Genomic DNA, 25,459 nt, shown 5'->3' on the forward strand with positions numbered 1-25,459 from the left:
TATTTGGTTGCTAAGATTTAGAGATACTTTTAGTTTCAGATATTCTTAAAAAAATATCTTAAATGATCTATGATATGATAATTAGTTAAAAAATTACATGCCAATTAGTAGCTTGCTAACTACAAACTAGATTGAATCTATTTTATTAATTTTTTTTTCATCCAAAGAATGTGGGACATGAAAATTTAAAAACTCAAGAATTAAACAAACACTAACCTTCAAAAACTATATATTTTTTAGAACATTCACCAAACCTTAGGGATTAAAAATATCTCTTTTGAATCTTGAAGATCCGATTACTAACTATTTGATTTTTTGTTTTTAATTTTTAAAAACTAACTTATAAATTTCTTCTTTAATTATCTACTTATTACTAATGATTTAAAAAACCAAGTCAAATTTTGAAAACTAAAAGAAAGTAACTTTTGAAAATTTGTTTTTGGAATTTAACTAAGAATTCAACCATTGTACCTAAGAAATATGTAAATCATGGTAAGAAAATAAGAGAAAATAAGCTTAATTTTCAAAAACAAAAAACAAACCATAGTTACTAAACAAAGCTAAAAGATTGAATATATAAATCTCACTGACAAAAAAATGTATTTTACCAATAATAATAATAATTCCTAGAGAGCCTTAAGGATTTAGTGTGGCCAAATAAAACTGAGTTTGAATTTAGACAACCTATCAAACTCCAAAGTGAAACTCAAGCACCATACACCATGACATCAAAGAAAGAACGATGGTCATCTCTCTTTTTGGGGCAAAGACTCTTTTTTGTGCCTCTAAAGTAGAGTACACAATTGGCCACTATCGCTATCGTCCGTCTTGGGGGCCTCTTGGCGATGGTTCACAAAGATCGACAAATCTACCTTTAAATCATCGCACTTCCTCACTTCCTCACTTGCACACATTTTATTGGCCCTTTGTATTATCTACTTAGTGACCTTTCTATGGAAGAAAAAGAAGGATCTCATGTCACTTGTTCTCTAGCTGAAGATCTTCCATACTACTACTCAATAATACTAGGAGCAAGCACTTCAAACAAACAATTTCATTTGAAAATAAAAGCATTCATGAGTAATCTATAAGAATAGACATTGTTCATTGATGTTTTACAGAATGTGAGTACAAAATAATCGGAGAATTTTGAAATCTGAAATGCAAGAAAGCAGATTAACTAGGAGAAAGAAAGCAATGGCCAATAATAACGAGCCAAGGCTAATTTATTTTTACTTAAAGTATAAACAGATGCTTTGCTTCAACAAGAATTCGGAAACCTAAACTACATGAAATCTATATATTATTTTTATGCTGCAAATTGATATTTACAGAGGGATCAATACAAGAGAAGGCTTACACTGCTGAATGGTAGAACAGGGTTCCTTCACCACCAAGTCATATAGTCTTCACCGTCGAGTTACGTGTGCGTCTTTTGTATCAAGAATTCCCATTCCGAACCCAGAAGTCGTAGAGTTGCAGTGTTTGCAAACTAATCACATGATCAAAGCAATTGTTGTTTTGATCCATTAGGCTGACTGAAAGGTCACTTCTCCAGTAGCTGTTCTTACATACTCAGCACTTGCCTCTGGGGTATCTTCCTCACTAGGTGGAACCAGTTGCCAGAAGAGCGGTAAATAAGTTTCCCACTCGCTCAGGATAACGGAACCTTTGCTGCTACCAGTTTTTTCCTATTTGTCAGAAGAATTAGTGTTAAAGTATTATATAATTAAATTTACCATATTCCATCAGCTTAAACTTTTTATCAGAACATGAGCAACTAATATTGATTTCCGCTTATTAAATCTGCTACAAATTTTCAAACCCACAAGGGGACTGTTAAGTGTTGATATAATTAAATTTACCATATCCCATCAGTTTAAGCTTTTGGATCAATCAGTGATTTAAGAGTCAGATATCTCAATTTGTTCCCAGATATTTAGATAGTGATTCAAATGGAATCGACAGTTCCATCTTCAAATGTTTGGAGTTAATGTGAATTGGAAAATACTTACAACATGGGCTTCGATGAGGCTCTTCAGCTGCATTTGCCCCACTGGAGCAGTTACTCTCTGGATTTTTACAATTTCTTTGTTCACCTGCTCATATTTCACAAGAAATATTCTGATGTGAGAATAGGGAGGAATCTAAGGAAATAAAGAACATTATATAAACATATAATATGCTAGCAAAGTACTTTTTTAAGTCTTGGCTCAAGGACAAGAAAACAAAATCTAAAAATAAATAAATAAATAAATAACAATCCGTAGTGAGCTAATGTACTGGATATTCATTAGAGAAATTACTTCTGCAAGTTGAGATAGCAACGAGATACTAACAAAGAAACTGCATGTCATTATATATCTACCTTTTCTTTTGGGGGGATTCTACTCTATAGTGCCTACTAGCCTAATATTATTGTCATCATAAAGATGATATTCACTTATTATCTCACATAGCAGAAGAATATGACGCTATTTTTGCTGTCTCATTCGCTCAATTCATGTCTTTTGGCACAATGATATGATGGATTTAACAATCCAATTTTTGGTTAAAATGTATTAATGAATGTTCCATCCAATCTAGACTGTCAAAAATCAGAAGCACCACATAATTGTCCGATCATAATTCATAAAACCAGTCACTGTTTATGTACGCTATTTCTTCCACTTTGTTTCCTAGAGTTGTTTCAGTTTCAAATTATATCATCATTGCTAACCTAATTTACAAAGTCCAAATGAGCAATTTAACCTCCTTTTGCAAACCCGAACTGGGCATCCAGCAACATTTATACTACTCCTTAAAAAGCTTTATTTTGGAAAAATAAAACGATAATTCTAACTGGAAAGTTCATGGTGAGTATGATGATTATCATCTCAGAATATCAAGCAGCAATAATCCACAGACTAACATAATTCATATTATTTTAAAAAACCGAGCTTTTCATTCTCTTGCTATTATTTGGAGACCAACATAATTCATGCTTTTATCTTCACACACACACACACACATATATATTAAAAAAAAAAGTGTATAGGGAAAAACAATTAGAAGTAAAGATTGGCTAGAATGAGGAGCAAAAACCTTCGGAATAAGAGTATCATCCTCGTCGAGAATATAAGCTAAGCCTCCGGTCATTCCAGCAGCTACATTTCTTCCCACTCTAAATAAGTTGGACGAAAAAAAAAATTGTCAATATAGTCCTCTCTAAGATCAACCAAAATACTGCCATATAACTTGGATAAAGAGAAATACATACTTGCCAAGTACAACAACGCAACCACCAGTCATGTACTCACAGCAATGGTCACCAGTTCCTTCAACCACTGCCTGAGCAAGTGAATTTCTGACAGCAAACCTCTCCCCGGCTTTTCCTCTAACAAAAACTTGACCGCCAGTTGCTCCATACAAACATGTATTCCCTACTATGGCTGCATCCTCAGGAACAAATCCAGTATTTTCGGTTGGAGTTACAACTAATTCACCTCCCGCCATACCCTTGCAGATATAAATAATTAGAGTTAGAAACTGTATAATATTCATGCATAAAGTCACAACACAAAGATGGACAATAAGATTCATCTACACAAACTATTAAAACAATAATATTGCATGTAATGTCTGATATGGAAACAGGCTTCTTTTTTTCTTTTTCTTTTCTTTTTCTTTTTTGAAACAAGAAACTTTTATTAGAAAGATATTTTCACCGCAGTGTGAGAATTTTGAATGTCATCAAAACTATCCTAGGACCCCTGCACAATCTACAAGGCAGCAGCTTTTGACTGCTTATTGTAAAGGTAATAATTTTCCGTTCATCCAAAAGTTCAAAACATTACATGACAAACATGGGGTCCTGAATCAAGTTGTTTCATCTCTACTTGTGATATCAACTCTTCCAGTATAATAATTTTTTAAGTACCTTTCCCACATAATCATTGGCCTCTCCTATAAGCCGAATGTTCATTCCAGGTGTAAGAAAGCATGCAAATGATTGTCCAGCGCTACCTGTGAACCTGAATACACGAAAGGAAATATTGTTCACCAACATGTGACTATGCCCCCAATTTACTTCTTGTTACATAAGTAATAGTTCTTTAAAATTTGTAACATACGTAATGTTCAGTTGGCCAGCAAAACCAGTGTCACCATATTTCTTTGCAATCGCCCCTGCTACACGCCCACAAACAGCACGATCAACATTATATATCTTCACTGTCTTTTGTACTACTTTCTCATTCTCAATTGCATCTAATATCTGGGTACATAAATTGAAAGGGAAAAAAGAAAGAAAAGAAAGAAAAAAGAATCAGGATATGGTCAGATAAGTTCAGCTAATACCTTTTCACTCATCACAAGTTTTTTAGAAGTGAAAGTTATAGCTAATAGAACAAATGGTGAACAAAACTGAAGAGTACTACATTTTGACTTTTACATATTCCTCACTCTTAGAGACTCTAAAAATAAAATCAGTTCAGAAGTTTCTTTCCACCATTAATACGCAAGTTTAATAGCATGCCTGTCGGGAATTCTTATACTATGTATCAAGTGTCAAGTCAATAATTCCCATGAGCTTAAAAAAGTGAAAGATGGGAATATAAAGCACAAACTTGCAGGACCCCATCAAAGAAGATTTACCATATACATAGCTCAAATAAACATGCCTAGGTGCGCTTTGACAGTACTTAGCCTCCTCCCCGAGGGAGTGCCTTAAATTCTTGTTAATTTATAATTTCTTCAAGGACATGAGAAATAGAACCCATAAAAGCCTATAACATTTATAAACAAGGGACAGTTGCAAATATAAACATTACACTCAAAGTATTAGCAGATATAACATAATGTAAAAAAAATTGCAAATATGGCCAAATTTAAATAGTCTATCAGTGATAGATTATTATTGGTAAGAGTCTATCAGTGATAGACCATATCTATCAACGATAGAAGTCTATCGCTGATAGACTTGTCTATATTTGTAATTTTTTTAAAATTATGTTATAGTATTTATAATTATTCCTAAGAATGCTACCAATTGCAATTACCCTATAAACAATCTCTTAGCAAATAACAAGAGAAGAGTTTAGATTTTTTAGCCACTTCCACTCAGATACAGCATGATCAGTGGGATATTCATATAACAGTTACTGAAAGTTCTGCACAAGTATTTAGGTTCTAAAACAAGGAAGAGGTGTTTTTTTCTTTTTCTTTTTTTTTGAGGCGCGAGGCGGGGAGACGTGGAGATTGGCGGCCCAAAGCCGGGGCTCATCTTCATTCATACCTGATTGTCTGAAAGTAGGATATCATCCAGAATAGGACCATTTGTGTGAACATCTTGATTGCGGATTTCAGTACTGCTCCATTTTGGTAATCCAACATTCTAGAAATAAGTTTGAGATGGCTATATAAGAACACTGATAAACAAGAACATAATTGTGTGGTGATAAAATCCTGTAATAACACCCAGTATGCAAAAACAAAAGTTAAAATGGTTCCATCTAAGTACATACAGAAAGAATATAATTGAGATCGAGATGTTGTGTCTTCATCAAAGAGATATCTCGGGGTCTTAATAATTCCGTTCTTCCGATAATATCATCCAACTTCTCATATCCCAGCTGGGCCAATGTACCCCTTACCTGAAACAAACAATAAAATTCGATTCACCATAGAATATTAGAATAAAAAACTGAGCAAGATAAAATCACCAAAATGGAATGAGGAAACTTCCAAGATTAAAGTCTATAATGAATGCCAATTGAATGTCTTAACAGATGGAAAACTAGAGTGGCTGGATGAGAAATAACCTCCTCAGCAACATAAAGGAAATAGTTGACAAGATCGCCAGGTACACCAGGAAAACGTGCACGTAGCTCCTCTCTCTGAAAAAAGCAAGAAATAGTAGTAGGTAGATGTATATTGAACTCCATACAAATATGAACTAGAGGTTGAACTGCTGCGACTGTATGAATGAATTCAATGTACACAACAAAATTAACTCTTACAAGTCATTTCACACGGTTTTCAAACAAAAAATAGAAAGTTGGCTTCAAAACCACTTTCAAAGCAGCCTCTAAGTTCCGTTTCGTATGCATTACCTGACTGGCAACACCAACTGGGCAGTTGTTAGTGTGGCATATACGAGCCATCACACAACCAGTAGCAATCATGGCAACTGAACCAAAACCATATTCATCCGCACCCATTGCTGCGGCCATTAAGACATCAACTCCACTTTTGAAGCCACCATCAACTCTAAGAATGACTCTTTCTCTAAGTCCATTTTCAATAAGGGTCTGTATATTATCATTCAATGATCACAAACCATACCTTCCAAAAGAACAAAGTAATGAATACAAATAAGATAATGAACATGAAACCTGATGTGTTTCTGTCAGTCCAAGCTCCCAAGGACCACCAGCATGCTTAATGGAACTTATAGGACTAGCTCCTGTTCCACCATCATGCCCTGATATCTGCAAGGCATATCAGATACATGAATCAACCAAATGAATGGACTGAAATACTGAAAATTCAGAACTAATAAGAGAATCAAAGCCTGAATATCATCCACGTTCATCTTTCCTTATTCTTCCATTTATTAATTTAATGCTTGCAGCTTTAAATTAAAAGAAGTTGGAAGATGATAAAGTACATTTGCTCATTGGAAAATATATGTTAATTTGGCAATATGTTTTACGGTATCACAGGTCATAACCATAATTTAAAGATTCAAAACTAATAAGGGAATCTATCGACTTTCTTCTTTTCCTATTCTAAGTGAGAAAAATGAGAGGAGAGAACTAGAGTGAGAAAAACAGCGAGAGCAAATAACTAGAGCAAGAAGCGAGAAATCTAAAATATAGATATTTATATATTAGCTGACGTCATCAGAAAGTCAGAAAACTTGGTTTTAAGATACGGGTGAAATCTCATTTTCGCAAGATTTTTTAAGGCATCCATATGAATCTCATGAATCTCCCAAATGTAGAGAGACTGAAGCCAGAGAACTTGTATAGAACATAAGCTACACTGTACCAAATAAATTACGGACTGCTCCATAAATCGATGGAAATTTGAAATGTGGATACCTGTATAATATCAGCATTACCCTTAGCAACCCCAGAAGCCACCGTTCCAATTCCAGCTTCAGCAACCAGCTTCACTGATACCTTAGCCTTTGGGTTCACCTGTTTTTTTATGAAATGGACGATGCCTTTCATCAAAATTCCAGAAGCATCTCATCATTAATATGAAGTGACTACATTCAGCAAGCCACGGAAAACTACCTGATGAAGGTCAAAGATCAACTGTGCAAGATCTTCTATAGAATAAATGTCATGATGTGGAGGTGGAGATATAAGCGGAACACCAGGTTTGGAATTTCTTAACCTTGCAATGTAAGCACTAACTTTCTTTCCTGGTAATTGACCACCTTCCCCAGGCTTTGCACCTTGTGCAATTTTGATTTCTAATTGATCAGCATTGACCAAGAATGTTGGAGTGACACCAAAACGTCCAGAAGCAACCTGGAGATAAAATACACATTTTAGAAAGAAAGTGCAGCTAGATTTACCTTATGGACAATCCATCCGTTTTCAACTGTACATTGGCTATGTACCTTTATATAGGACGAAAGCAAACATTTATGTTTTTTTTACTAGAGAGCTAACATTAGGTCATGGTGCAAAATTAAATTAATGAAAAACAGTATTTATAAGGTGAGAAAAATATTACACAATCAGGGTTTTCATACAAATTATAGTATGATGATGTGAAGTTTAAAGGAATTACCTGCTTAATAGCACTAGTGGCAGTATCGCCATTCTGAAGGCCTTTAAGATGTGGCAGTGTTGGAGAATACCCATCAACAACATCTGCTAGAGGTCTCCAACGAATGGGATCCTGGATAATAATAATATTGGGGAAATCATTATGTCTGGAAGTACTTTTCCGATTGCTTTAATGCTGCTAAAAGAGTAGATTATACACGATAAGTTTTATGAAACACAGCTGTAAAAGCATATAATAAACTACCTCACCACCTTCTCCCGAATTGGATTTACCACCAATTCTGTTCATTGCAATAGCAATCGCTTCATGAGTTTCCCTTGAAATAGCTCCAAGTGACATTCCACCAGTGCAAAAGCGTTGAACGATAGATGCTGCAGGCTCAACCTTACCCACAGGTATTGGAGCACGATCACTTTTGAACTCCAGAAGATCGCGAAGAACCTGCATGATTTAAGAAGAAAATTTAGATGCCAGTTAACTTCAAAATAGAACTTCTTTAATCTCAGAGACTCCTGTTAAATCCTTGAAGGGAAAGACTACAGTATGTCTTCAGCACTTACATTCATGGGCCGATTAGCCAAATGCTGCTGATATACTGCATAAGCACTTTCATTTTTCTGGCGCACAGCTTTGTGGAGCAACTTTGACATCTCAGGGTTGTTTCCATGATACTCCCCTTTATCACACATAAACACGACTCTTAAGAACCTTTTTTTCCCCTCCAAGTGAGTGAGTAACCAAAAAGAGCTATAACCATGTGCCAACGCACATGAGAAAAGAAAGGGAATAATGGTTGAACTTGGAATTAACTTTTAATCATAATGATAAAAAGCACTCTTAATAACTATTTAAGTTGTCTATCAACATGGTATCATTATCATACGAAGAAAGTACAAGTCTTGATTGCTTATTAATCACACGAAATTGATCTGCACCCAATATACAAATCTTGATTGCAGTTTTGCCAAGTTTGATATTTAGCACATACCTCCTGGTCTGAATTGTATAAATCCAAAATTTTCTAGTCTCTTAGCTGTATCCTCAGAAAATGCCTTCACCCAGAAAGACAAAGTCTCCCTGGCCAACTGCAGCAAGGCATTAAAAATATTTAAGTAGAATGAGAGACGCAAAATGAATGAAAACTTTAAACTCTAAATTAAGAGTACGATAATGCCAAGTCAAGCTATAAGTGATCCGACAACCAAATTCTAGTCAAGCGCAACTTAATAATAGTATCACACAATTTGCTTATTAAACCAAAGTCAAGAATGTCTAGTAGCACATGATTTGGAGAAGTTATCCTCACAACTCAATATTAATAGAACCCCTCTAAAATTCTAAAATTGTCAATGAAATTAAAATAAAAATTCCGTGAAAAATGAAAATCTTATTTGGAGGTTGGGGAATTAATCAACTTTTTTTTCAAAAAAAGAAGCAAAGATGCTTATGACAATAATAAAGCAGAACTCATCCAAAAAAGTAGCCAGTACAAACAATTTATGGCAGCCAAAATAGATGTCTGAACAACAAAATGAGAATTTCCTTACTAGCATGCAAACATATTTTTTTAATTAAAATAACAATAGACGAGAATAAATTTTAAATTAAAATTAGAGTGGGTTAAGACCAATTGATTTGAATTAATGCATTTAATAATGTGCTTTCCTTTATTTATAAATTAATCTTATAATAATGTTTGTATGTATTAAGAAGATTTTATCTCGTTTCTTTTTTCACCACAAAAGGAGTTTGAACAACTTTGTTTCTTTATAGATATAAAATAAAATAAACTTATGTTTGTTTCATTAATTAATAAAAGTTTGTTTCTGGTTAAAAATCCAAATAAATAATTTGATTAAGCATGGAAAATCTAAGGGTATGCTATGAGGTCCTCCTAGTTGAGTGGTTACAAAATTTTCCTCTAGTTCCTAAAATAGAATGCATGGACAATTCATTTTTGATGAAATGTCCGTGTCTAACACGTGTCTGACACTGACACGCTCGGACACGTGTCTGACACACAACTGCGTCTCTATATTTTTTAACAGACACTCTCGACCACGCTGGTGGGCACATTTTTTATTTTGCCTCGATTGAAATAAGCTCAAGCCTACCCACTGACTATTTAATAATAAACAATTTAAAAGGAAACCCTAACTAAACACAGCAGCCCTTTGGTTATTTCACTCCCATTTCCTTCTCGGCTCCACTCTCTATTTTCCTTTTCTTCTCGCTGGACGGCACTGCTCATCGCTAGACCACTGCTCATCGCCAACCTCCACCCTTTTTGTCCCAATCGTAACTTGCAAGGTTTTCTTTTTGTCTTTTTTTCTTCCAATTCACGTTTTCTGACTTTAGCCACTAGTTTTTTTTTTAATTAGGTGATGGTAAGAAAGAAAAGTAAATAGTATTAGAAGTATTATCTAATAATATTTATCTAGAAGTATTATCACATACATTAATAAAAAAATAAAAATAATATTAAAAAAAAAAAAGTGTTCCCAATGTGTCCGGGTCCTACATTTTTAAAAATTGGGTCGCCGTGTCGTGTCGTGTCCGTGCTTCCTAGTGCCTAACGTTGTGGCATATACATGGCTCATCTTTCTAAGTGGTGACACTAGGTGGAAGGACTCGCAAGAACCTTTGAAAGGCCATCTCTTCGATTTACTCTCCTTTCTCTATATGTGTCAACCTTTTTACTGAAGATGCTCTAGACAACCATTTTTAGGGAAGATAGGCAGGTAGGAGATGCCCCCGCTGCCTTTTCCCCATTTATTCCTTGTCTTCCTCAAAACCTACTTTGATAGCTCATGTCCTACCTAGAACAGGGGATTTTGGGTCTTTCAACTTTAATTATGTGCATCCACTCATAGACAAGGAAGTCTTCTGACATCATTTCCATGATTTCTTCAATATTGAGTTTTTGCTTACCTTCTGGATCTAGGAAGACAGGGATGCCCGTTTGTGGGAGTCCTAACCCCTTCAGTGGTTTTTCTAATAGCTCTCTCTTCTCCCTATTGTGTGACTCACCGCATCCTAATCCATCTTTAAAACTTTGTTGAGGAAATTGAGGGTCTCAAAAAGAAGATTAGATTCAGTGCCTGAAAAGTCAATGCATAGGAAGATTAACACTAATGATTCAATAGAACTCAAGGACACAGTTGTACAACCTATAAAACAGATCCTATTCAAGTAAATCGTAACACTAAAGATTCAATACGAGCTTCCTCCTTGATGTTGAATTTGCATTCGTTTGTTTTGGGTAAGAATGCCACAAAGAACTTGTAATACATGCTCTAGGGATACAATTTTGCTTAATCGGTACAACTCTTTTGACCTTTGCTTAACAAATCAACCAAAAATGTTAAACCACCAATTCTTTTTTTTAAACTCAAACCGAGTAGTCAAGACATCAACCTGCGTTCATTTATATTGTGCTCCTGATAAAACATAATAGTAAAGAGCTCTTTCTCCCACCATTTGCCTCCTTTCCAGCAAGAATTAGAAGTCCAGATACCACCCACACTTAGCTCCACTGTCAGTTTTCCAATAAGGGATGGGTTTTCATCCTAAATACTTCGTTTAGGGTGGTATCTCCCTAGAAAAAATACGCCATGGTTTTCATGAGTCTCTCCACCTGGGAGATGTAGACTAATGCTAGTAGCACTTTCCCTTGGGCCTTTTGGAGAGAAAGAAACAACAGATTGTTCTCACATGAGTCTTCAAATATTTTTTAGTTTACTGCCTCCTTGTGGAGCGCATTACACATTCTCATCAATCTAGATTGGAGGCCTTTCTTTTTGTCCCTTTCCCCAAGGCCTTCAAAAAAAAGGAAGGGTGGGGGGGTACGGCAGCGGGGAATGGCATGACACAAAACTCATGACCTCATGCATGAACCATACATACAGGCCCTCACTGCAAATGTGTAAATAATAAAAATATGCATAAAAAAATTAGTTCTGGATAAGCCTTTCAATGGCTACCCTACCCTGAAGAATTCCTTCCTCATACATAAAAAAAATAAATAAATAAGGTTAAGCTCAGATAATACTACTTGCCTCATCAAACGTCAGCCCACCAATTTTTGATATGCTCCCACGAAACGCAAAATCTACAACCTCATTTCCTAATCCATAGATCTCAAATATTTGTGCACCACAATAGCTAAGCACAAAAAACCAGAAAAGTCGTCAAAAACATAATAGAGTTACAAGACAAAACAAAGTAAACAACGTCTTAGAAACAGATGGAAAATGGGAACTACTATCCATACCTTGATAGTAAAGAAATGCCCATTTTGGAAAGAATTTTGAGAAGACCAGCCTTCACTGCCTAGTGATATAGCAATTGAGTTGGATATGCATCCAAAGCAAAGTAACAACACCGTTCAGTTCCAAAGACAACATTTCAACAGAGAGTCATCAAAACACTATGTTAAGGTTGGATTAAAACATAATAGGTCAGCCCATTTAAATATGTCTTGTAATACAGGAGCCCAAACCTTGCAAAAGTTCTTTTGCGCCTGTTCAATCGTTACAGTAGGCATCTTTCCATTCCGCATCATATTTACAGTCTTGTTACTGAGACGCCAATGCCGACAGGTTTCCAGAGCCAAGTATGGGCAAATAGCACTGAAAAGATGATTTTAGGCTTTAATATGCTGCACCTTTACTTATTGAACCATTTTATGCCATAACTATTAAGGAAATAATTCTATTCAAATTAATTATTTACAAAAGAAGAAATATAGGCTTCAAAAAGATTTATATCTTAATTACCATGAGTAAGCAAAATAAGAAATATAGGCTTCCCTAATGTTGTGATTTTGCAAGTTCCGTTTGGAGCTTATTCTGTCAAAAGTTTGGTATCATGTATGCTCGTCACAGGGACATTAGGATTATGGAGGAGTTCCTCCTCAAGCTACCTCGTGGGGAGAAGGATTGCTTTTTATGGCTTGCTGAGGTGTGCAATCTAATAGGTTTTGTGGGGTGAGTGGAATAGTAGGTTTTTTTAGAGGGGTGAAAAGGGACCCTAGTAAGGTTTGGTCCCTCGTTCGCTTTCATGTTCCTTTGTGGACTTTGATTTCAAAGACCTTTTGTAACTATTCTATATGTAGTCTGTACTTTTGGAGAATAAATTTCTTATCATTTATAGTTAGATAAAAGGTACATATATATAGGAGAATGAGAAACCCTAATCTAGGATCTACAAAATTACAATAAAAGACAACTGTACATATTAATTTAAATATATCTTATAACACTCCCCCTCAAACTGGAGCAAATATGTCAATCGTGCCCAGCTTGTTGCATAAATAGTTTATTTTTGGTCCATTTACAGCTTTGGTAAATATATCTCCCAACTGTTATCTAGTCTTCACATATCCTGTAGATATTAAACTCTTCGAACAAAGTGACAATCCACTTCAATATATTTAGTTCGTTCATGAAACACTGGATTGGATGCAATGTGAATTGCAACTTAATTATCACACTATGATTTAGCTGGCACGACAACGTTGAAACCCATCTCAGATAAAAGTTGATGTATCCACACTATTTCACACACGGATTGTGCCATAGCTCTATATTCTGACCCAACACTCGAACGAAAAACTATATTTTGTTTCTTACTTTTCCATGACACTAGGTTTCCTCCTACAAAAACACAATATCCAGAGGTTGATCGCCTATCCTCTCGAGAACCAACCAATCATCATCTGAAAAACATTCAACTCTTGTATGACCATGATCTTTATATAATATTCCAAGTCTAGGAGCAGCATTTAGATAACATAGAATTTGTTCTATTGCAGCCCAATGATCCACAGTAGGAAAAGACATAAACTGACTCACAATACTCACAGAGTAAGTAATATTTGGTCGTGTCACTGTTAAATAGTTCAACTTTCCAATTAATCTTCTATATCTCTCAGGGTCTTTAAATAATTCTCCTTCTCTAGCAAGTTGAAAATTCGGTATCATCGGAGTACTACATGGTTTGACTCCTAATTTTCCAGTCTCAGACAACAAATCAAATACATATTGCCGTTGTGACAGATAAATACCTTTTTCACTTCTCATTACTTCAATATCCAAGAAATACTTCAATTGTCCCAAATATTTAGTAGGAAATTGACCCTAAAGAAAAGTCTTGAGAGAAGATATACCTGATATTCATTTCCAGTGATAACGATATCGTCAACATACACAACAGGCAAAGTAATACCATTATCAGATTGTCGATAAAATACAGAATGGTCAGGAGCACTTTTCTTCATACCAAAACATTCGAGTGCTTGACTAAACTTACCAAATCATGCACGAGGACTTTGTTTCAGCCATACAAAGATTTTCGAAGACGACACACCTTATAACTCTCTCCCTGAGCAACAAACCCAGGTGGTTGCTCCGTGTAAACTTCTTCCTGAAGATCACCATGCAGAAAAGCATTCTTAATGTCAAGTTGATGCAAAGGCCAATTATGAGTAGCAACCATAGACAAAAATAGTCGAATGGAAGTTAATTTAGCAACAGGAGAAATTGTATCAGAACAATCAGTCCCATAGATTTGGGCATAACCTTTGGCAACAAGACGAGCTTTCAAGTGAGCCACTATTCCGTCAGAATTGGCTTTTATAGCAAATACCCATTTACATCCAAATAGCCTTCTTTCCTGTCAGACGCAAGACTAAATCTCAAGTACCATTCTCATCCAATGTAGTCATCTCCTCAATCATTGCACTAGGCCACCCAAAATGAGATAAAGCTTCATGAACCGAGTGAGGAATAGATATGGAATCAAGAGACGTAATAAAGGAATAAGTGGGTGAAGACAACCGGTTATACGAAACAAACTAAGAAATAGGGTGAGTACAACTGCATTTACCTTTACAAAGGGCAATGGCTAGATCATCACTCGATTCTGGATCAAATGTCGAAGAAGCCATCGGTGTAGGATATGTGTCTAAAGGTGGTTGTGGAGGACGCTTGGAGTAAACTCAAGTGACTAGTGGGCGAGAAGGAAGAGATACAGAAGAAGGTTAAGTAGAAGAGGAAGTGGAAGAGGTAATCTCATAGATAAACAAATCATCCTCCTCTCCTTTACAATGACTGAACGGTGGGTGACTAAAAGGTATATCTTCAAAAAACGTAACATTGGGAAGACAAGATACCTATTAAGAGTAAGACAATAACAACGATAACCTTTTTGAACACACGAATAGCCTAAGAAAATGTATTTCAAAGATTTTGGATCAATTTCGTACGATGTGGACGAATATCCCGAGCAAAATAAACTCAGCCAAAGATCTTAGGGGCAATAGGAAACAAAGATTTCGTAGGAAAAAGAGTACGATAAGGAATCTCTCCATTGAGGATAGAGGAAGGCATTCTATTAATCAGGAAGCAAGCAGTGGACACCACATCAACCAAAATTGCTTAACATGCATTTGAAAGGATAAGGTGCGGGCTCTTTCAAGAAGGTGTCTGTTCTTTCTTTTAACAACTTCATTTTGAGATGGAGTGTCTGCGCAAGAGGATTGATGAATGATGCCATGATCACATAAGTAAGATCCAAAAACATGAGAGAAATATTCACCAGCATTATCAGTGTGCAACGTTTTGATAGAGACATTAAATTGATTTCGAATTTCAGCATGAAAAGCATAAAAATGAGACAAACACTCATAACAATTTTTCATTAAATATAACCAAGTCACACAAGATAATCGTCAACAAAAGTAACAAACTAATGAAAACCTGTTTGAGACACAACTGGACAAGACCCCAAATATTAGAATGAACTAATTCAAATGGAGCATTGGCTTGTTTATGGAGTCTAGGACTAGAATTAAGACGATGAAATTTAGCAAACTGACACGAACCACAATTCAAAGACGACAAAGAACGAAATTCAGGATAAATTTTCTTCAACACGGACAAAGAAGGATGACCCAAACAACAGTGAACTGCAAACCGGGATGTAATGCTAGAGTAGGCTACAACTTTTGGTATCTGGTGGTAAAAAATGTAAAGGCCCCCCGACTCATGTCCTCTACCAATAATCTTCTTCGTCATACGCGATCTTGAAACAAGCAATAACAGGAAAAAAACAAGACAACAATTAAGGTCGCGAGTAAGCTGACTAATAGAAATTAAATAAAAGAAAACTAATGCAAATGTAATACAAAGAACAAAGAAAGAGATGGCATGAGAGGAATGGTGCCGGATCCAAGAACAGAGGAGGTGGATCCATCTGCCAAAGTGACAGATGAGGATGGAGCAGGGGACAAAGGTGTAGAAAATAAGTTAGAATTACCTGTCATATGAGCGGTGGCACCTGAGTCTATGACCCACTTGGTAGATGATGTAAGAAGGCATTTCGAATTACCTGTCTCAACAATGGTGCCAGTAGTGTTCGATGAAGAAGATGCCCGCAAGGATTCCTAAAATACTTGAAAGTTAGCAAAATTGTCAGCAGAGATGGTAACAAACTTTTCAATCATATCACTGGCGTAAGCTATCTGAATATGTTGAGATCGTTGAGCCTTGTACTACAATTTTCGACAATCACGTTTCAGATGTCCTGGCTTACGATAATAATGACAAACAATCTCCTGAGAATCTGATTTTCGAACATAACTAGGCTTCTGAAAATTGTTGGTCATTCCTGGAGTAACTCGAGAATTATTATTCTTGCTTATAAGAGCACTAATAGGATGAGAAACAGAAGAACCAAATTGAGAGCTCTCAATATGAAGAATATGATTGAAGGCCTCCTCTAACAACGGAATCTCAGAATCAGAAAGAATCTGTGTTTCAGCCATTCCAAATTCAGGTGAAAGTCCATTCAGAAATATCATAACAGCCATCTTTTCTCGCTGGGCTTGTTGAACTTTGACATCTAGGCTAAAAGGTAATAATAAGGCAAGTTTGGCAGCTGTCTTTTTAAACCTCATAAAGTAGCTTGTAACAGATTCTGCTTTCTGTTCGACTCGAAAGAATTGCATACAAATTTCAAACATTTGATGGACGTATTCTTTTCCCAAGTACAAAAGTTCTAAGAACTCTAAGAGTTCCTTAACAGAATTACAATGATCTATCAAACCAACAATCTCACTCTCAATGGAATTCTTGATCTGAAAATAAAGTCGAGCGTCATCACGAAGCCAAGCCTTTTTCTTATCATCTTGTGGTGGATTCTTAGTCACATGATCATCCATATCAATACTAAGTAAATAAAACGAAATAGTACGACGCTAATCATAGTAATTAGCTCCATTTAACTTATGTTCTATTATCTTTGATGCTAAGGGAATTACATGGGATACAACCATATGTTTCATCTCATCCATGAAGAACCAACACACGATCCCACAAGCAGAATTAAACAAATCATAATCGAAAGGTAAATCAAAGAGTGAAACGGTCCTAAATGAGAGAAAAACAGTCACAAACCCTAGGAACAAAAGGGTATTTTCCAAACAGCCTTACACTCGAGTAGATGTTGGTAGAACTAAAGGCACAAATGGACCGAAAAAGCTAACCCGAGACAAACCCAACCGACAAAAGCGAAGAAGGCGGCCTCACATGCTCCCACACGTTAGCATACGGCAACGGAGCAACTTTGAACCGACAGCGTGTGTGACTCACGCATGGCTGTTTCCGGTGAACGGCAACAATAATCGAGGCAAACGACGACGGCGCTGCTCCTAAGGTGGGCGATGTCGTCAAACAACCACTCGAAGTGATGACCCAAATTCAAACCCTAACTCACAAAGCCGTCAAAGAATATTCTAAACCCTAAACAAAGAATGTCTCTGATACCATGTATTGGAGAATGAATATAAAAGGTACATATATATATATATAGGAGAATGAGAAACCCTAATCTAGGATATACAAAATTACAATAAAGGACAACTGTACATATTAATTTAAATGTATCTTATAACACTTTAGGCGTTATTTTACATAGTCGAGTCCCTTTTAGTAAAGGGAGATCCCCTTTTTTGTGGGTTTCCTTTTTATATCCTTGTATTGCCCCAAAGAAAGTTGTTGATTTCGTAAATTTTTTATTAAAAAAAAGGAGAGAGAAAGAGGAGAGAGAATGAAATCACACAAGACTTCTCGCCAAGATGTAAACCAACGACATTCACCTGGTCCATATTATATGACCTTCAAACTAGTCCTAGTAATCTCTTTAACTATGTTCCACGTAAGTCTGTCAAAAGAAAAACCAAAACCCTCCAGATATCTTTTGTAATATCGAAGCTAAAACACACCAATGTAACCATTTGAAGGCTTAGGACCACAACTATTGACACTTGTAAAATGCCTCAAATTTGTTAACTATTGAGATACTGAAGAAAATTTAACATTCAGAATCCCATCAAAATCCAATTAACGTATCCTTTACAATTACAACTTGATATAAACCTCACTAGACAATGGGCTTTTATTCTAGAAATTGTCTACTTCATCTTCTCTTCCTTCTCTCTTCGCTTGTTTCCCTCTTTTATTCCTTTTCATCTACAATTTTCCTTCCCTTTTTGTTCCTTCATCGACAGTTTACATCTCTACTCTTCTCTCAAAAACTTTTCTTCTCTCTCATGTTCTCTCTTACCACCATTCAACATCTTTATTCTAACTTTTTTGAACTCTTTCTCTCTCTCTCTCTCTCTCTCTCTCTCTACTCTCTCGTATTTTCTTTTTTCACTACCATGGGCTTACTCAAAGTTAAATATAATCCCCCTTTTCGTTATACTCGAGTATTCACCGATGATTTGATTGGTAATTAAAACCAAAGGCAGTTTGTTCTAGTTTGATTGATGCCCACTAACTTTCAAAACCATTTAGTCTGCGTACTAGACCTAATTCAATCCTAATCCAATACATTTCCATCACCCTAAAAGGAAAAATAATATATCAATGGATCTAAGAAAAATTCGGTGAATGAAAATTACCTTGCACCATATCCAATTAAACAAGCAAACTGATGAGTACTGAAGCACTGTGCAGTATCTGCTACTATAGTAGCTGACATTCGCAAGCCATTTTGAATAAGATGCTGATGAACAGCGCCAACAGCAAGAAGAATTGGAATTGCTGGGCGAGTTGCTTCCTAAAAGGGTGTACAGGTACAGCACAAAATAAGGCCGCCTTCAGCACGATGATGAATAATAATAAAATATCATAAATAAAGCAGGAAAAGAAAAGGACCAGGTATAGAAAAATTGTAGTGATAAATGAACAAGAAAAACAAATATATTAAACATGTAGAAAAAGAATTAAGCACAACATTAGCAACACATTAAATTTTTGTTCCGTGCAAACGTAGTTCAAGTGCATTATTCTCAGGTCCCATGTCTAATATATTTCTTCTCGCAAAATATATATATAGTTCAAGACTCAAGTGCATTATTTTTATTTTATTTTTATTTTATAGGTTGGAATGGTGCTTACAAGCTCTTCGGAACGATCAGATAGAACAAGCAGTTGAGAACCATTGCGAACAGCCTCATCAGCAGCATCACAAAGTCTGTTTAGAATTTTTTCCAGAGAACCATCAACACCCTTACGTATGTCAAAAAATGTTGGCAATACTTGGGCCTTCAAGTATGGATCCTTTAGCAAGGATTCAAGCTCTCCTTCATTCAAAACAGGACTAGACAAAGTTACCTGGTCGATATTCAGTAGGCAATTAGAAAACACATGAGAAGATTCAAATGTGAAAGAAGAACTCTCTGATACCTCTACTATATAAAATTACAACGAAGAATGAAAAAAAAAAAAGGCTTGCCGACCTGTGAAGCATTCTCGGGTCCTATGTCTAATATATTTCTTCGTTTTCCAATATTTACTTCAAGAGACATGACTAGTCCTTCTCTGAGAGGGTCAATTGCTGGATTTGTGACCTAAAAGTACAACATAGTGAATTTATTGCATAGAGAAGTACTACTAATTAGTAAAACCATAAGCACAAAAAAAATAAGAGAAAACAGGCAGGGCCATAAAATGTCTTTAAACTTTTGAAAGCTTTAAATAAAATGAAGTCAGCTAACATTTATTCAAGAGAGAGAGAGAGAGAGAGAGAGAGAGGAGGAGGAGGAAAGAAGAAGAAGAAGAAGAAGTCAGGCAACATGCAGAACACAGAAATCAAAATAGATGGTTTAATTGCATATGTTAAAGGAGAAGGAACGATGATGCCCGATGATAGAACTGCAAAATATAAAACTACTAGAAGACATTTTCAGCTTTTCTCTCAACAATGTTGTTCTACGAAAGGTAACTCTATATTAAGATAAGTGCCACTGTAAACATGCACAGAACACAAACAAACTCAAACAAACATCTCATGTGTCATCGCATAATATAGAGCATGCCTTTTGTTTTCGGATTTCAGTAGGCCATGTCTATGAGCCACATCAAGTACATGTAAACAAGGTTTCAAATTTTCATTCATGTATGTTAAGAAATAAAAATATACAAAAAAATAAGTTAGTTATAAAACTGGATTGCATAAAACTAAACTTAATAAAAAGAAGGAAGAAAAATACAAGTCAAAGAACAAGCAAAAACAGAAAAGTTTTTTTCTTTTTGATATTCATGAATGTCCAATCCAGCTTACGCTCACGGAATAACCTGTCTGACCCTACAATATTTGGGTGTCAAGTAAACTTGTAAGATGTTAAATCTTAGGTAGATGGCCACCATGAATTGAACTCATGACCTCTTCTTTTTTTGGTAAAAGAAACAATTCATTGATATGTATAAGGGGAGAACCCCGAACAAAGAAATTACAATAACAATTGCCAATTACTGACTAAAAAAGATTAACTGAAGTGAGTGAAAGGGTACTTTAATTTACACCAAGAAAAAGCAGTAGACAAAACAAGTTCTAAAAATCGAACACTAGAAGAACATGTATCATTAAAAAGTCTTTCGTTCCTTTCACCCCATAAGCACCAGAGGAACGCATGAACGAAGGCCAACCAAATCACCTACTTAGTACCACCAAAAGGATGACCCACTAATACGGAGGCCAAGGCATCGGAAATATTATTAAGACAAGTGAAGGACCAACCAAAAGCAGGCAAGAGAAGATCCCAAAAGCTAGTAGCAAAAGAACAATGGAAAAAGATGAACCAACGATTCAGCATGCTTATGACACATATGACACCAAGAGGGAGCAAGAGACATATAAGGCATGCGACACTACAAACGATCAACAGTATTGATGGCACCCCAGCTAAGCTCCCAAAGAAAGATTTTAATCCTCTTGGGATATCTATCCTTAAAAATCACCGAATAAAGGTGAGTCAAAACTGAATCCATATCACCCACCAAATCAGTCATAAGAGATTTCACAATAAAGCCCATAGAAGGATCAAGAAGGCACAAACAAGCCATCAGGGGAGGAACGTAAGCGGCCAGATGCCAAGTAAAGGGATGATGAAGCCCATTCAACAATCTCCAACTCAGTAAGATTACAACATAAATTCAAATTCCAAGTGACATAGAAGAGATCCAAGTATTAACAACAATAACCTCAGGTTGTAGCACAAGACGAAAGAGCCTTGAATACTGTTGGCAAGGACACCACAACTTAGCCAAGAGTCATGCCAGAAAGACGCAGAAGAACCATCACGAATACGAGTCTAATCCAATTGGCAATCAGATCAGCAAAAGTATAAACGTACCACCAAAAAGCTCTGGAAAAACCACCAGAAATAGGTGAGGGCCAAACACAATCCGTGGAATAATACTTAGCAACAATGAGCTTCCTCCATAAAGCATCATGCTCAAATAAGAATCGCCAAGTCCATTTGGCAAGAAGAGCAGAGTTTCGATGTTTAAAATTTCCAATGCCAAGACCACCAATAATCAAGGGCGCTGAGAAACCACCCAATTCACATTATGTAAGCCACAATCACCACGAGAACCTTCCCAAAAAAAATCTCTAACCAACTTATCAAGGCAATCAATAACAGATGAGGGAGGCTGAAACAAAGACAAATAATAAGTTGGAAGGCTAGAGAGAGTGGCTTGAATGAGAATGTGACGGCCCCTTTCGAAATATAAACATACTTCCAATTATGGAGCTTATGCTGAATTCTCTCACCCACGGGCTGCCAAAACAAAACAAACTTAGAATTGCCACCCAAAGGAAGCCCCAAATAAGATACAAGCTAGATACCTATTTTACAACCAAAAGAACGCAACAACCAACCAAAATCTGAGTCTAAAACATGAATCCCAAGGAGCTCACTCTTAGCAAGATTGATTTTAAGACCCGAAGCACATTAAAAAATCTGGACAATGTCAAACAAGTTCTGTACAAGTTCTGTAAGGCAGATCTTTCAGCAGTAGAGAACAATAAAGTGGCATCAGTAAACTATAAGTGAGTCAGATAAAAAGTCGAGTGGCCAATAGGATGAGCAACAGTAAGACTCAATGTGGAGCTATGGTCAAGAAGACAACTCAAACAATCAGTAACTAGTATAAATAAGAAGGGAGAGAGGGGGTCGCCCTGTATTATTCCGCGTGAGGGAATGATCTTGCCACGGGGCCGGCCATTAACAATGATGGAATAATTCACATTAGTTATGCAACCTCTAATCCAAGTGCACCAACGACAACCAAATCCTTTTATCTGGAGAATAGAATCAAGGAAATCTCAATCAACCGTATCAAAAGCTTTCTCAAGGTCCAGTTTTAAAACAACCCCTGGTTTATTCCTCTTAGTCCAATCATCAATAAGCTCATTAGCCATCAAAGAAGCATCAAGAATATGTCTGTTAGCCACAAAAGCAAGCTGATTGGCAACAATGGTGAAGGGAAGAACCTTCTTCAAACGATTTGATAAAACACGGGCAATAATCTTGTAGGCACATGGAATAAGACTAATAGGTCTATAGTCAGAAATAGATCTCGAGTCAACCTTCTTAGGGATCAGACAGATATAAGTCTCATTCAGCTTCACATTAATAACCCCAGACATATAAAAATCATTAATAACTAACATCATATCAGATTTAAATGTAGTCCAAAAAAACCTGAAAAACCAAGCTGTAAAACCATCTAGCCCAGGGGATTTACTGACACCAAAGGAGGAAACAGTAGCAAAAACCTCATCTTCAGTAAAAGGACGCTCAAGGTCCATGGCTTAAGGGGACGAAATAGGATTCCACTCAAGATTAGTTGGAAGAAAATGTTGACCCATGTCTTTTGTGAAGAGAGATGAATAAAATGACAAAAATTTAGTCTCAATATCATAAGCAGTCAAAAGACTATGACCATCCCTGGAGAGAATTTCTATAATGGAAGACTTACGGGGGTGGGCAGCAACAATTCTATGGAAAAACCAGGTATTTTCATCACCCTCAAGAAGCCATTTCATCTTATAACACTGTTGCCAATGAATGTGATCTTGAATGGTCAGGTTGTCATCTGTTCATGATGTAGGCGATACCGCATTAGTTGATCCTCATTGAGGGCACCTTTATCTTCCAGATCATCTAAATTGGTCAATTGCGAGACAAGATAGGGAAGATTATTAACTGCGCCTGCGCCAAGCATCATTCCAATCACGAATAATATTTTGCAAACCCTGAAGCTTCATCATAAAACCATGGCTCGGCCAGCCATCTATAGGATGGGAATTCCACCAATTCTCCATCGAGGAACGGAAAAAAGGCACCAGTAGCCAAGAGTTCTCAAATCTAAAGGGACAAGGGCCCCAATCAATATTTACAAGAGATAGAACCAATGGGAAATGATTAGATGTGATGTGATCCAAGCGTTTGAGAGTAACTGTTCCAAATTTACGAAGACAATTTTCAGTAAGCAAAAACCGATCAAGAAGAGACAAATATTGTATAGGACCAGAGCTCGACCACGTAAAGCAACCATTTGATAAAAGAATATCCCGTAATAAATAATCAAATATCCATTGATTGAAGGCATGCATACTAGAGGAAATTGTTCTGTCATGTGATTTTTCCCAAGACCATCTGGTGACATTGAAATCACCACCAATAACCCAATTGTCACCTCCCAAACCAGCTAAATCATCAAGTTCTTGCCAAAAATCAGCTCGAAAAGCATTACCAGAGGGGCCATAAATTGCCGAAAGCCAAAAAGAAAACCCATCAGTCAATGATACATGAATTGATACAGAAAAGTGTCCCGATATAACCTCGAGGATTGAGAAATCAGGCTCGCTCCATAAAATAAGAATACCCCCTGACGTATCAATAGCATCCAAAGTAGTCCAACAAATAAAAGAAGAGCTCCATATGGATTTAATCAATGAGGAATCAACAGATGACAGCTTTGTTTCTTGAAGGAGGACAATACTAGGGTTATGTTGCTGAATAAGCTTCTTAACCAAAGCACGCTTCCACCAAGAATTAAGACCACGGACATTCCAAGTGAGGAATTTCATGGATTCTCAGAGGATCCCTCCCTAATAGCCAAGGTGGCAGATTTATCATAGTGGATTAAGAAAAAAGGCCTTGTAATTCCCTTTGATGCTTGGGTTTTTTGTTAGTAGTATTGGTGATTTTTTTTGTTTTTGGGATTAGGAGGGATAGAAGGAATGGCCATAACACATAAACCGTGTAAGGACAATAAAGAAGCCAAGTCATGAAGACTAATGGGTAAGGAAGGTGGAGTAGATGACGGCTATTGATTAATTGGGTGAAGGACATTTAGTGGGGAGTCGGAACCGTGGTTAACCAGGGAAGTAGATGGGGAATTTTGATTAAGGCTCAATTCTGGTGGAAGAGGGGGAAGAGAGTGAATCGGCAAATGGTTGGCAGCATCCGGTTGATTACCAAATATGGCCATATCAAGGGACTGGGTGATAAATTCATCTTCCTTGGTGGGGCTAGAAAGATAACCCTCTGTGTCAGAACCGGTAGGTAGGTTTGGTTTGTTGGCTGAGGTGGAGTTTAGAGAACCAGGGTGTAAAGTGGTAGGGCTCTCACCGAAAGTGACTGCCGAATTGAATGGGCTGGTATGCTGGTTTTGGAAAGTAAAAGATGAGGTTGACTTAGGTGAAATAATGTGGCTAGGATTTGCATCTGAAGTGGGGGAAGGTAAGGGTTCAGTTGGTGGGCCCACATATTGATCAGTTAAGGAGAGGGAGGGAGGAAGATTTATATTCTTCATATTCATAGGAGATTCGGCCAAAGAAGGAAGGTTTATATTCTCCCTAATTATAGGAGATTCGGTCAAAGGATCAAGATATGGGGAGAGAGAGGGAGTGACCAATTGTTTGGGTTCAATAACCATTGACTTGTCTTTTTCATTTAGCCGAGAATCAATTAGATCCACATTTTCAGCAACCCCTTTAATGTTGTTTCCTTGTGGAGAGAGAGGGAAACACCGTTATCCCTGAAATCCGACGCCGGTAGGTTGAATTCCCACCAAAGTTTCATCAACGGCCAACTCTTTTGGTAGACGCATTTCATAAGGAATGAAATTTCGCTTGTTTTCCTTGATCTTCAGGCAAGCAAAAGAAAGAACCAAGCCCCATTCAATTTGATTTGAAGGTTGTACGAATCCTCCACACATATCACCAATGTACCTAAAAATGTCTTTGGTCAAATGAGTAATTGGGAGATGAAACACATCAATCCAGCCTCCATATGATGCAACCATTT

General features: G+C 36.6%; 1 protein-coding gene across 1 annotated transcript in view; it reads right to left on the reverse strand.

Moving 5' to 3' along the window:
• Positions 1 to 1,077: 1,077 nt before the first annotated feature.
• The window catches only part of LOC120090125 (ferredoxin-dependent glutamate synthase, chloroplastic), a 44,893-nt gene continuing 20,511 nt past the window's right edge, over positions 1,078 to 25,459 (reverse strand). The window contains exons 11-33 of the mRNA XM_039047644.1: positions 19,595 to 19,705; positions 19,254 to 19,469; positions 18,755 to 18,912; positions 12,290 to 12,419; positions 12,062 to 12,120; positions 11,847 to 11,952; positions 8,777 to 8,873; positions 8,349 to 8,464; positions 8,032 to 8,229; positions 7,789 to 7,899; positions 7,284 to 7,523; positions 7,086 to 7,184; positions 6,375 to 6,470; positions 6,093 to 6,290; positions 5,802 to 5,876; positions 5,505 to 5,633; positions 5,276 to 5,374; positions 4,113 to 4,255; positions 3,920 to 4,013; positions 3,260 to 3,498; positions 3,085 to 3,163; positions 2,016 to 2,099; positions 1,078 to 1,691 (exon numbers count right to left, since the gene is read on the reverse strand). Of these exons, the coding sequence (XP_038903572.1) occupies positions 1,530 to 1,691; positions 2,016 to 2,099; positions 3,085 to 3,163; positions 3,260 to 3,498; positions 3,920 to 4,013; positions 4,113 to 4,255; positions 5,276 to 5,374; positions 5,505 to 5,633; positions 5,802 to 5,876; positions 6,093 to 6,290; positions 6,375 to 6,470; positions 7,086 to 7,184; positions 7,284 to 7,523; positions 7,789 to 7,899; positions 8,032 to 8,229; positions 8,349 to 8,464; positions 8,777 to 8,873; positions 11,847 to 11,952; positions 12,062 to 12,120; positions 12,290 to 12,419; positions 18,755 to 18,912; positions 19,254 to 19,469; positions 19,595 to 19,705 (3,039 nt within the window). The 3' untranslated portion in view covers positions 1,078 to 1,529. The remainder of the gene's footprint in view (positions 1,692 to 2,015; positions 2,100 to 3,084; positions 3,164 to 3,259; positions 3,499 to 3,919; positions 4,014 to 4,112; positions 4,256 to 5,275; positions 5,375 to 5,504; positions 5,634 to 5,801; positions 5,877 to 6,092; positions 6,291 to 6,374; positions 6,471 to 7,085; positions 7,185 to 7,283; positions 7,524 to 7,788; positions 7,900 to 8,031; positions 8,230 to 8,348; positions 8,465 to 8,776; positions 8,874 to 11,846; positions 11,953 to 12,061; positions 12,121 to 12,289; positions 12,420 to 18,754; positions 18,913 to 19,253; positions 19,470 to 19,594; positions 19,706 to 25,459) is intronic.

This window comes from Benincasa hispida, chromosome 11, assembly GCF_009727055.1.
Source record: "Benincasa hispida cultivar B227 chromosome 11, ASM972705v1, whole genome shotgun sequence".
Classification (NCBI taxonomy): Eukaryota; Viridiplantae; Streptophyta; class Magnoliopsida; order Cucurbitales; family Cucurbitaceae; genus Benincasa; species Benincasa hispida.